Genomic DNA, 13,195 nt, shown 5'->3' with positions numbered 1-13,195 from the left:
TTCTTGTGTTCCGTGAAGTGGGACTATTGCCCTTTGTTCTTTTTCTCTTTGCTGTCTGATGCTAGAGAGAGAGGGTGCCACGTTACAGTGCTCCGTGTGTGTTTATATGTAAATAAAGTAGATTAGCCAAAATGCTGAGTTGCTGAGGTCTGTTACGCAAGCTGCGAAGACTCTGCGGATCCCTAAGTGTGCCGGTGTCTGTTGGCATCGGTCGCTGTGATGTTCGGGCAGAAGAAAGCTTTTGAAGCTCCCGAACGAACGACCAGGTGGGAGAGAACATGCCAGTTAGGCGTGTGTCTCTGCCAGGGTCCTACTCAAGTGTAGGCTGAACTCCTGACAGGTAGGGCCTGCAGCAAAGGCAATGCTCAACTTGAGCCATAGAATCCTCGAGTTGTAGAGTTGGAAGGAACCCTGAGGATCATCCAATCCAATCCTTTATAGAATCATAGAATCATAGAATCATAGAGTTGGAAGCGACCACAAGGGCCATTGAGTCCAACCCCCTGCCAAGCAGGAAACACCATCAGAGCACTCCTGACATATGGTTGTCAAGCCTCTGCTTAAAGACCTCCAAGGAAGGAGACTCCACCACACTCCTTGGCAGCAAATTCCACTGTCAAACAGCTCTTACTGTCAGGAAGTTCTTCCTAATGTTTAGGTGGAATCTTCTTTCTTGTAGTTTGGATCCATTGCTCCGTGTCCGCTTCTCTGGAGCAGCAGAAAACAACCTTTCTCCCTCCTCTATGTGACATCCTTTTATATATTTGAACATGGCTATCATATCACCCCTTAACCTCCTCTTCTCCAGGCTAAACATGCCCAGCTCCCTTAGCCGTTCCTCATAAGGCATTGTTTCCAGGCCTTTGACCATTTTGGTTGCCCTCCTCTGGACACGTTCCAGTTTGTCAGTGTCCTTCTTGAACTGTGGTGCCCAGAACTGGACACAGTACTCCAGGTGAGGTCTGACCAGAGCAGAATACAGTGGCACTATTACTTCCCTTGATCAATGCAGGAATACGCAGCTGTCCCAACCGGGGATCGAACCTGCAATGTTGGCATTACCAGCTATGCAATCCTTCACTCGGTTGACTGAAGCAGCGTTTCTTTATTCATTATGTGCACTTTTCCCTTTCCGCATAGCTTGAAGCAACATTTCAGCCTCACAACAACCCTGTGAGGTAGGTAAAGCTGAGGCAGAGTGGCCTGCCCATGGTGGCCCCAGGAGCTTCCTTGCCAAGGCCAGGGCTGCCCATGTCCCAGCCCGGCCCTCTAGCTAGGACTCTGAGTCCTCTCTCCATGAAAGTGGGTCTGCGGCCATGTCACCCCTCAGCCTGGAAGCAGAGCAGCACCTCTGGGTGGCCCCTGGCTTCACGATCTCCTCGTAGGACGGAGGTGGCCCGTTCCTTGTCACCGTATCAAAGATGAAATCGGAGGAGCTCCACTGGGGGTGAGGGTGGATTGGGGCCACGGTCCTCGGCCTGCCGTCACTCTCTAGAGAAAGAGAGAAAAGAAGTGTCCATGGTCATATGAGCAGATTTTTAAGACTTAATCGGGAGAGTGATAGGAGCATGAAATAGACTCGGAGTCGAGAGTGGATTTCATGCTCTTTATTCAGCTCATAGTGGTGAGGAGGAATGGAAGTTCCCCCGAAATGTCTGCTTTATATACATTATTTACACAATGGGCCACACATGATTGGCTCATTCTGGGATTCTCCTGTAGGCCAATCAGATTGCGGATTCCCTTCCACCTGGAGCTGGATTGGGTGGCTCCTGTGGACCAATCAGACTGCTGCATTCTGGATCCTATTGTTCTAGGACCAATCAGACTGCTGCATTCTGGATCCTATTGTTCTAGGACCAATCAGACTGCTGCATTTTGGATCCTATTGTTCTAGGACCAATCAGACTGCTGCATTCTGGATCCTATTGTTCTAGGACCAATCAGACTGCTGCATTCTGGATCCTATTGTTCTAGGACCAATCAGACTTCTGCATTTTGGATCCTATTGTTCTAGGACCAATCAGACTGCTGCATTCTGGATCCTATTGTTCTAGGACCAATCAGACTGCTGCATTCTGGATCCTATTGTTCTAGGACCAATCAGACTGCTGCATTTTGGATCCTATTCAACTCAGTACATAACAGAGCACCACATTGGTGTACAGAAGACAGGATATCTTCCTATTACTAATTGATGGAGCAGGGGATTGCGCTTGTGTTAAATGTGGCACCGTATCAATTATATAAAAGTTTAAAAGGGTGGGAGCCAGATAAAAGAGCTAGATAAAATAGCGGTCAACTGCAAAGGGGATTTGGACATTTAAGCCGGCATATTTTACCTGAGATTTCCCTGATATTCTAGTTTATGCAACAAATAATCTCTAGGAGACTTGACTGTGGTTTATTGCACCGGTAGTGCTAATTTTTTGTTTTTTGTTTTTATGGTTATTGCTGTTTTTCCTTTTGTCCCCCCTGTGAACAATGCCATGGCCTTTGGCTGGCACAGTAAAGTTTATGAATGAATGAAAAGGATAATATGAGAAAGCAATCGGTGAAACATAAAACCATAGAATGGCAGAGTTGGAAGGGACCCCAAAGGTCATCCAAACCAACCCGCTGCAGTGCAGGAACCACAGCTCAAGGATGCCTGGCAGATGGCCAACCAACCTCTACATCTAACCTGGTTCCTTCTTGGTCAGTGTCTCCTTGGGGTGAGATATCTATAACCTCACTTAGGGTTTTTCTTTTTTTCCCTCCCCCCCCTTCAATCTTTATTGATTTATAAACAATGCATCCATTCACCTCGAAACACAAAAGCATTACAAGCAAACCACTACCAATACAAAAAAGAAAAATACAACAGGGGGGGGAGTAACTTTCTTCTCTGCCTGGTGACTTCTGACCTCCTCCGCGTGGGTCCTTTATTTCCTTATTAGCTGCATCAATTTTTCAATAAACTTAACCAATAGTAAATGTTGTTTGTATTCTTTTTGACTTATGCTATAACGAGAGTTAATCAAAGCATATTAAAGGCTTGATGTGGGGACAATGTTCTTTTAAGACAGAGTGGTTCCGCCTGGCCTTTGGCTTGGAGCCAATTTGATTCCCTCCCCCTCTTTCTTTTTTCTTTTTCCTCTTTCCTTTCTCGTCCTGTGATGAGACTGCATTTTAATATTTTAATGTTTCAATATTTTAATGTTGGATTTTAATCTTGTTTTTAAGTTGTATCTAGGGAGGGCAGGGTATAAATAAAAATTATTATTATTATTATTAAATATAATGTATAGATGTCCCATTCTTTCTTAAACTTTTGGATCGACCAAACCCTGACCTTCTCTGTCATGTTCGCTAATTCTATATACTCAAACAAATTATCCTTCCACTCCTCTTTAGCTGGTATTATACCCCTTTTCCACCCTTTGGCTAACAGCATTCTTGCTGTGTTTGATACATACGTAAAAAAAAACCTCCTTCTTTCTATTGGAATCTCTGCTGCCATAATATCCTTGCTTAGGGCTTTTCATCCAGAGTTCTGAACGAGCCCAGATGAGAAGCAGATCATCTCTCCACATCCAGACGCCAAACTTACTGTGTCCTGAATCGGCGTCACTGAGGGCAAATACGGCGACTGTCCGCTGAGAAGAGAAGACCCTCCGTCGTTTCAGCCAGCAGTGCAGGCAGCAGGCAGCCGTGCACAGAAGGATCGCAGCCAAGAAAAGGGAGATGTAGAACCTAAAGCAGAGAAAAATCCACAAGGCTGAGCTCAGAAAACTTGGGCTCTCCAGGAGAAAAACCGATGGGTGAGTTCAGCCGTTCCAATCAAGTTAAAAAAAAAAACAAGACTCCGACTTTTAATGTCTTTGCCTACACCTCACATATGAAAAAACACCCCAGTCCTGTGGAACTCTCTGCCACTAGAGATTCAGCAGGTGCCTTCTGTGCCAGCTTTTAAACTCCTGCTGAAAACTTCTCCATTCCACCAGGCCTATGCAGGCAATTACGAAGACATCCTTCTACAATGGTTAAATGGTGTCTGTGTTTACACACTTACACACACACACACACACACACACACACACACACACACACATTTTAATGTTTCTTTATCAGATGGTTTTATGTAAACCACTTTGGTAGGTTTTTATGACACAATAGTATACAATTTTTTAAAAATATAAATCTATATATCTGTCTGTCCTTAGAGTGTATCCTTTATTAATGCTTTCCCCCACAGATATTAAACACGCACCAGATATACCAGGCAATCAGACTCTGCTCTTCATAAACATCACACCTGAAAATGAAAAGAATAATATCAATACACTTTTAAGATTGGCCTTGAGAAAGTCTTTAAACCTCTTTTGTTGACCACCAGCATTACGCTTTCCATTTTTAAGTTCGGAATAGAGCAGTTGCTTTGGAAGACGATCATCAGGGACAACATGACGAGTCCAACAAAGTGCTGCTGCTGAGCCCCTGGTCTCTGAACTGCTCCCTCCGCATCCTAAAGACTACCCCACAGGGGCCTGGGAAGCACCCACTGGCCAGCCCCAAAGGCACCATTCGCCTGCAGAGCTTGCTGTTGAATGGTCACTTTAAAACGTGAAGGTTCATTATTATTTCACAAGTTGTGTATGTCTTTAAGGGCCAGGACCAGGGCAAATAACGAGACCCAGTCTTACAGCTGTGAAACATAGCAGGTGCTGCTGAGTTGTGTTAATCAAGCTGTGTCAGCAATTGGGTATAGTATATAAGGAGCAACACCTAGCTCCCTCATTACCCTGGGGAATGGGTTGGTGGTTGGGTCTGGTTTGTTGTTGATGTATTTAGTGTATAAGGAGTTTTTGTTTTTGTTATTAAAACCTTGTTTAAGTTATTTTTTAGTCCCTTTTTAATGCATGGTCTCCCCAGCAAGCTGTCTGCAGTGCTACTAAACTGCAGATAGCCAACACTTGCAGCCAGGGCTGCTGCTGCAACAAACAGACGCACAAGCCTTTGGGAGGCAGAGACACCAGAGGGCATCAGAGGAAGGAGGGAAGGAAGGAAGCAGGGACACAGGCCAGTGTTGTCCGCAGCATCCCTGACCATCCTTCAAGGCACCCCAAGGTGCCATGGCACACTGGTTGAAAACCACTGCCATAGAGTAAGCTGTCGTGCCCAGTTTAGCAAGGCCACTTCCCCTTGGCAGGAAATGGGTTTTTCTTCACCCTTCAGTCTGTCTTGGTTGCGAGTGAGTGTCCTACCAGGCTTTGCTAGGCCACCTCCCCTGACCTTGGGAAGAAATAGGTAATCAAGCCTATATTGTTGTATTCAGTCTACCTGAGAAGCTCAGCGTGTGAAGAGTTTTGAGGTGGTTGCTCCAGCTCAGCCGTGTCGCTCTCTCAAGCCACTCTTGAGTCCCTCTACCAATAATCTAGGAACTTTCATCACTTTGTAACTAAGCTAAGTGTTACTGCCTGTGCAACTTTTCTGACTGATGCATGGAAAGGCACATAAATCTGACCTTTGGAGAGTTTGTAAGTAAATCAATTTTTAACTTACCAAATGACTGATATTTTCCTATGCTGGGAAAAGGGGAAAATTTTGAAACTCTCTTGGAAGGGAATATATTAAAGGTCTAACAGCCTATATTTTCACCCTTTATTTTGCTTTTTATTTTGTGATTTTTAACTCTCTGCTGGGGTTCTCTCACCAAAGAGCATTTGCCACAAAACTGGATCCTGGCACACCGGAGTTCTCCTTTCTACATATTTGTTTTCCCTGAACCAACAATTAATTCTTCACAACAGCCCTGTGAGGCAGGATGGGCTGAGAGAAGACAGTGATTGGTCCAAGGTCATACTCAGTGAGCCGACTGGGGATTTGAATCCTGGTCTCTCCCAGGTCCTAGCACAACGCTCTAACCACTGCACCACACTACTAGCTTCCAGTTGAGAAAGAGCCATGGCTCTGTGCTTTGAATGAGGAAGGTCTTGAAACCCTGCCAGCCAGGGTTGGCAATTCTGAGCTTAGATGGGCCACTGGTCTCCCTTGGTTGTAAGGCCAATTCCTCTGTTGCAAATGTGCAGCTGTTGTTGTTGTTGTTGTTGTTGTTGTTGTTGTTGTTGTGTAGTCGTTTAGTCGTGTCCATCTCTGCGTGACCCCCTGGACCAGAGCATGCCAGGCACTCCTGTCTTCCACTGCCTCCTGCAGTTTGGTCAGACTCATGCTGGTAGCTTCGAGAACACTGTCCCACCATCTCGTCCTCTGTCGTCCCCTTCTCCTTGTGCCCTCCATCTTTCCCAACATCAGGGTCTTTTCCAGGGAGTCTTCTCTTCTCATGAGGTGGCCAAAGTCTTGGAGCCTCAGCTTCAGGATCTGTCCTTCCAGTGAGCACTCAAGGCTGATTTCCTTCAGAATGGATTGGTTTGATCTTCTTGCAGTCCATGGGACTCTCAAGAGTCTCCTCCAGCACCATAATTCAAAAGCATCCATTCTTCGGCGATTAGCCTTCTTTATGGTCCAGCTCTCACTTCCGTACATCACTACTGGGAAAACCATAGCTTTTACTATACGGACCTTTGTTGGCAAGGTGATGTCTCTACTTTTTATGATGCTGTCTAGGTTTGTCATTGCTTTTCTCCCAAGAAGCAGGTGTCCAACTTACCCAGGTTCATGGTTCTTACATTCCAGGTTCCTATGCAATATTTTTCTTTACAGCATTGGACTTTCCTTTCGCTTCCAGGCATATCCGCAACTGAGCGTCCTTTTGGCTTTAACCCAGCCGCTTCATCAGCTCTGGATCTACTTGTACTTGTCCTCCGCTCTTCCTCAGTAGCATGTTGGACGCCTTCCGACCTGAGGGGCTCATCTTCCAGCGTCATAACTTTTATATGCCAGTTGTATTTGTCCATGGAGTTTTCTTGGCAGGGATACTGGAGTGGCTTGCCGGTTCTTCCTCCAGGTGGATCACGTTTGGTCAAAACTCTCCACTATGACCTGTCCATCTTGGGTGCCCTGCACGGCATAGCTCATAGCTTCTCTGAGTTCTTCAAGCCCCTTCGCCACGGCAAGGCTGTGATCCATGAAGGGGGCGCAGCTGGTGCTTGGACCCAATTTATGCACCATCCCAGGCTCGGCAGCATCAGCTCAGCCCTGCAACTTTGCACCATCCCATCTCCCCACCCAAACTAATGTTCCCAGAACAGGAAAAGTAACACAAATTGGAACCAGCTTACCTTTCAGCAGATTCACACTCTGCTTCTGAACCCGATGCCTGAAACACACAGAGAACATGAGAAACTGGGGTGCGCTTAGATGAGCTTAGGCTCCAGGCTTTCAAACTTGGGGCTTTAACTGTGCTTAGATGGCAACAAGGATTACTTAACTGCGAAACGTAAGAGCCACTCTCCCCTCCTGGTATTCAGAACCATTGCTGCCTCCAACTGTGAAGGCAAAGCAGAGCCATCCTGGCTGGGAGCCTTCGATAGTCTGTGCACAAAAAGCCTGTAAGCCTTGAATCTCTTTAAAATAAAGGTAAAGGTAAAGGGCCCCTGACAGTTAAGTCCAGTGGTGAATGACTTTGGGGTTGTGGCGCTCATCTCGCTTTACTGGCCGAGGGAGCAGGCATACAGCTTCCGGCTCATGTGGCCAGCACACCATGGCATGAAGAAAGTGGGAAGAGAGAAACTTTTCTTCCTCTCTCAGAGGAACATTAGAGCTTGTGGACATCCAAGGATGCTGAATGTTTGGAGGTTCAGGAGTGATGAAAGAAAGGAATTCTTCATGCAGCGCAGAGATGTCCAGTCGAACTCGCTCCCAAATGTGGAATTCACCCACAATGTGGTCTCAAAAGTGCCTTCCAATATAATCAATAAAACGCCACTGCGTTTAAATAAATTGTGAAACACAGCCAAGGTGCAGAAGTGTGATTCAGAGCGATCTTTAACAAATCCTGAAAAACTGCAGTTCTTCTCTATGGGGAGCTGGCTTCTGGCACGAGGCCCAACTCTGTGCTAAAAAGATGTGTGCAAATGTGACATGAAACAACATCAACCATGTGGGAATCACTTGCAGATGACCACAGTGCCTGGAGACAGACAGGTCATGCATCCATAGCGGTAACCAGAGGAGGTAAGGTAAAAGGTAAAGGACCCGTGGGTGGTTAAGTCCAGTCAAAGGTTCATCTTGCCTTCAAGCCAAGGGAGCTGGCATTTGTCCACAGATAGCTCTCCTGGTCATGTGGCCAGCAGGACTAAACCGCTTACGGTGCAACAGAACACCCTGAAAGAAATCAGAGCGCACGGAAACGTCATTTACCTTCCCACCGCAGTGGTACCTATTTACTTGCACTTTGACGTGCTTTCGAACTGCTAGGTTGGCAGGAGCTGGGACCGAGCAACGGGAGCTCACCCCGTCGCGGGGATTCGAACCGCCGACTTTCCGATCAGCAAGCCCTAGGCTCAGTGGTTTACACCACAGCGGTTTAATTTATAATAATAATAATATTTTTTTATTTATACCCCAGCCTTCCCTGTTCAGAAAACCAGGCTCAGGGCAGCTAACAACAAATTTAAAACACTTAATTGATGCAACAAAAACAGCATAAAATATGGATAAAACGTGAATAACAATAAATTCAGAATTCAAAAATCAATTTAGGGAGGAAATCCATCCAATAAACATTAGATGATCACTTGGGCTAGCTGGCTAAATTAGTCCTATTTGGGCCAGAGAGGAGACCAGGGGAGAATTAGCTGTGGGATCCCAGAGCGGGTAATCTTCATAGAAAGGGGAGGGAAGGAAGGGGAATAAAAGATCAGGCTGAGTTCAAATTGAAAGCCAGGCGGAATAGCTCTGTCTTACAGGCCCTGCAGAAGGAGGTTAAATCCTGAAGGGCCCTAGTCTCATGGGACAGAGCATTCCACCAGGTCGGAGCCATCACTGAGAAGGCCCTGGCCCTGGTGGAGGATAATCTGACTTCCTTAGGGCCCGGGTCCTCTAAGCTATGGTTATTCACGGACCTTAAGGTCCTCTGCGGGGCAGACCAGGAGAGGCGGTCCCGTAAATTCTTAAGCCATATGGGTCACAGATTTTGCTTAAAGCAGGATGGCACATCCTAAATCACAAGAGTCTAGAAGAAAACTTAGACAGCATCTAACTCTGGGTGTTGTCCTTGTCCTTTCCTCTTTTAAAGCCGCCCATCTTGGTGGCCAGCACTGGCTCCTGTAGCTTCACAGGCAGCAGACCTCCTCAAGGGCACCCACCACAACGGTGACCCCAGTAAAAACCAGAATCCTGCAACCCCATATAGCTCAGCTGGTAGAGCGTGGGACTCTTAACCTCAAGGTCGTGGGTTCAAACCCCACACTGGGCGAAAGATTCCTGCATTGCAGAGGTTTGGATCTTAACGGTCCCTTAAAGGTAAAGGGTAAAGGGACCCCTGACCATTAGGTCCAGTCGTGACCAACTCTGGGGTTGTGGCGCTCATCTTGCTTTATTGGCCGAGGTTTGGATCGTACAGCTTCCAGGTCATGTAGCCAGCATGACTAAGCCGCTTCTGGAGAACCAGAGCAGCGCACGGAAACGCCGTTTACCTTCCCGCCAGAGTGGTACCTATTTATCTACTTGCACTCTGGCGTGCTTTCGAACTGCTAGGTTGGCAGGAGCAGGGACCGAGCAACGGGAGCTCACCCCGTCGCGGGGATTCGAACCGCCGACCTTCTGATCGGCAAGTCCTAGGCTCTGTGGTTTAACCCACAGCGCCACCTGCGTCCCTCATGGTCCCTTGTGACTCTCCAATTCTACGGTTCTGTGGAAGAATGCGTCTTCTCCAAAGAACTCTTCTCAAGGGCATAAAGCCCTTGGGACCCACTCCTCAAAAATATATTCCCTCAGTTGGATTTGCCGCAATCTTATTCGTGTCCTATCAAAAGGAAATATACTGTGCTCTCTCCTCAGCCGTATAAATTATGTGGGAAAGCATAAATAACACATACGGAACGGAACTAATGGAGTAGCCCAGAAGAATGTACAAGGAGAATTTACTGCTGTCCCATCTCCGCCAGAGCTCTTACTTTATACCTCATTAGTGGATCTCACTTGCCCAAGGAGAGTTATCATATCGCCCGTTCCGAGCAACACCCTTTGTGTTAAATTTGTGAGAGACAAAGTTAATGAAGGTCTGGCTTCTCAGTCGGCGGTGGTGCTTCGGGCAAAATAAAATAAAATAAAAAAGCCCAAGTAATAATGCTACATAGAACAAGGAGGCTGAGGGAGGGTGGCTGGAAGGAACGCAGAGAGACAAAGGAGTTTTTCCACTAGAGTTGAAACAAATTTCGAGGTGGGTGGGGGGAAATCCCAAGTCCAATTTATTTATTTTTTTTGCTTGCAAAAAATTCATATTTATATTTCCCCGAATGAGGTTTTCCCCACGCATAGGAGCCTCTGGCAGTGATGCATGTCCATGACGGCAGCATTGCCAAAATTATTATTTAGAATAATAAATAGCAAATTATTGGGCTAATTGAATTCAGCGGGTAATAATAAATCCCAAAGTGTTCCTTTGGAACGCTCCTATTGCTGCAGCCTCCAGCGGCTCTCAAAGCAGCTTTCAAAATATTCTTAAATTAAAATGGTGCTCAAATTTAGTGCAGGGGGAGAGAAAACCAGAATGCATTAGGCTGCCTCCCATGGACTCTTTCCTTGTTCTTCTCAGGGGGTTGTACGAGGCAATGGCTCCCACCGAGATTCTTCACGGTCAAGGTCCCAAAAGGTTCTGAATACTCTTTATACTCATGCAACACAAGGACATTATGAAGAGTCCTGATGTTTAGCAGCCTGTGGCCAGCCAGATCCCCAATGAGAAACCTGCAAGCAGGATTCGAACACAAGAGCAACTCTACCCCCCTGTGGTTTCCAGCAACTGGGATTCAGAAACACTGGTGGCCCCGACCCGGCCTCTCTTCCGTGAATTTGTCTGATCCTCTTTGAAAGCTATCAAAGTTGGTGGCCATCCTTGTCTCCTGTGGCGATGAGTTCCACAGGTTAACTCTGCGTTGCATGAAGATGCACTTTCTTTTATCAGTCCTGAACACTCAGCTTCCTAGGATGCCTATGTTTTCTAGAGTCACGAGAGAGGGAGAAAAACATCTCCATCCACTTTCCCCAAGCCATGTATGATTTTATGAACTTTGATCGTGTCATTTCTCACTCAACTTTTATCTAAACGAAAAGTCCCAATCCTGCAGCCTTTTTTCAACGGGGAGTCGCTCCAACCCCTTGATCATTTTAGCGACCCTTTTCCGAACCTTTTCCAACTGTGCAATATCCTTTTTTGAGGCGAGTTGGCCAGGATGGCACACAGTATCTCAGATGCGGTTGCACCATAGATCTATAAAATGGGGTTATGATATAAGGGCAATGCTCACCTCGACATGCAAGATTCCCTGGGCAAGTGCCAAGCAGATCTGTCCGGTTTGCAAGACCAGAAGGTGGTCCAGCCCAAATGGAAGATTCCTCATGGTCAACCTTGCGAAAGCTTCTCAAATCTCGGTTCTTCACCTGCGGTTCTCCTGCGTTTGATCTGGAATGCTTCCCAGCTCCTTGTGTGGCTGGGGATGGGGGGGGATTAATTATGGGATGTGGAGCATCGGGCAATAGACTGCCCATGTGACGTGGGAGTTATTGCTGCCTTCACACCCCCTTGCCTTGCCTGCAAAGGGCATCCCACTCGGGGAGCTTACCTTGTGGGCCCTGGTGAAGGTCAGGCATTTACAAATTGGAAACATCCTTTTTACTATACCTCCCAATCCATCGATCTAACAGCATCTATGTGCTTGGGAAATGCCAATCGGGCAAATAAGCATTTGGATTTTTTTGCAAGAAATTCAAGCTGCAAAAATATTCTCGGGAGCCAGACACCCCCCTCCCCGCAATTTATTTCACCTCTAATGAAATGTTATTCAGTTCTTTAAATTCTCCCTCCTCCCTCCCTCCCTTTGTGTGGTTCTGCTAGATTCCCTCACCCCACTCTTCCAAAACACAAGCCCTTGTGTTGCAAAGCCATCATTACTCTGTTCCTTGCAAAATTAACACAAATAGTGTTGCTGGGAATGAGCATTCTCTTCATTTAAAGTTAAACATTGAGCTCAATTGCATCCTTGGGGCAATGATTGACCGAGGTGCCAAAGAGCAGCTCAGAAATACTCATGGCTGGATCAGAGCTGAGAGCAGGAGTGGAACCTTGGCTGCTCTCTCCTCTTGGCCTGGATACCAGCCACTCAAAAAGGGAAAGGTTTGGCGCTTGGGGCTGCTTCATCGCCTGATGGCCACAAAAACCAGTGAAGACTTGCATTTGTAAATCCACCGGGAAGTCAAAGCTCGCAGAGTGAATTTTCCTATTGCCAACTCATGTCACCCAAATATATTACAGTCCAATGGAAAGAGAGGCTTGGGACCTTGTTGTTGTTTAGTCGTTTAGTCGTGTCCGACTCTTTGTGACCCCATGGACCAGAGCACATCATGCACTCCTGTCTTCCACTGTCTCCCACAGTTTGGTCAAACTCATGCTGGTAGCTTCGAGAACACTGTCCAACCATCTCGCCCTCTGTTGTCCCCTTCTCCTTGGGCCCTCCATCTTTCCCAACATCAGGGTCTTTTCCAGGGAGTCTACTCTTCTCATGAGGTGGCCAAAGTCTTGGAGCCTCAGCTTCAGGATCTGTCCTTCCAGTGAGCACTCAGGGCTGATTTCCTTCAGAATGGATAGGTTTGATCTTCTTGCAAGTCCATGGGACTCTCAAGAGTCTCCTCCAGCACCAGAATTCAAAAGCATCAATTCTTTGGCGATCAGCCTTCTTTATGGTCCAGCGCTCACTTCCATACATCACTACTGGGAAAACCATAGCTTTGACTATACAGACCTTTGTTGGCAAGGTGATGTCTCTTTTTTTAAGATGCTGTCTAGGTTTATCATCGCTTTCCTCCCAGGAAGCAGGCGTCCTTTAATTTTGTGACTGCTGTCACCATCTGCAGTGTTCATGGAGCCCAAGAAAGCAAAATCTCTCACTGCCTCCATTTCTTCCCCTTCTATTTGCCAGGAGGTGATGGGACCAGTGGCCATGATCTTCGTTTTTTTCCGATGTTGAGCTTCAGACCATATTTTGCGCTCTCCTCTTTCACCCTCATTCAAAGGTTCTTTAATTCCTCCTCACTT

General features: G+C 46.7%; 1 protein-coding gene and 1 long non-coding RNA gene across 2 annotated transcripts in view; both read right to left on the bottom strand.

Moving 5' to 3' along the window:
- Positions 1-13,195, bottom strand: part of LOC310762288 — a 155,724-nt gene that overhangs the window by 2,745 nt on the left and 139,784 nt on the right. The gene's annotated exons all lie outside the window — the stretch shown is intronic.
- Positions 1,179-11,504, bottom strand: TMEM207 (transmembrane protein 207; the record flags this gene model as incomplete). Its single annotated transcript, XM_083613003.1, has 5 exons — positions 1,179-1,491; positions 3,593-3,735; positions 4,253-4,297; positions 7,221-7,258; positions 11,412-11,504. 5 exons carry the CDS (start codon positions 11,502-11,504, stop codon positions 1,274-1,276), a joined length of 537 nt encoding a protein of 178 aa, XP_083469129.1. The 3' UTR covers positions 1,179-1,273.

This window comes from Podarcis filfolensis (assembly GCF_964270895.1).
Source record: "Podarcis filfolensis genome assembly, chromosome: 5".
In the NCBI taxonomy this organism is placed as follows: domain Eukaryota; kingdom Metazoa; phylum Chordata; class Lepidosauria; order Squamata; family Lacertidae; genus Podarcis; species Podarcis filfolensis.
The sequence above is the reverse complement of the archived record's forward strand: the minus strand, read 5'-3'. Positions and strand labels throughout refer to the sequence as shown.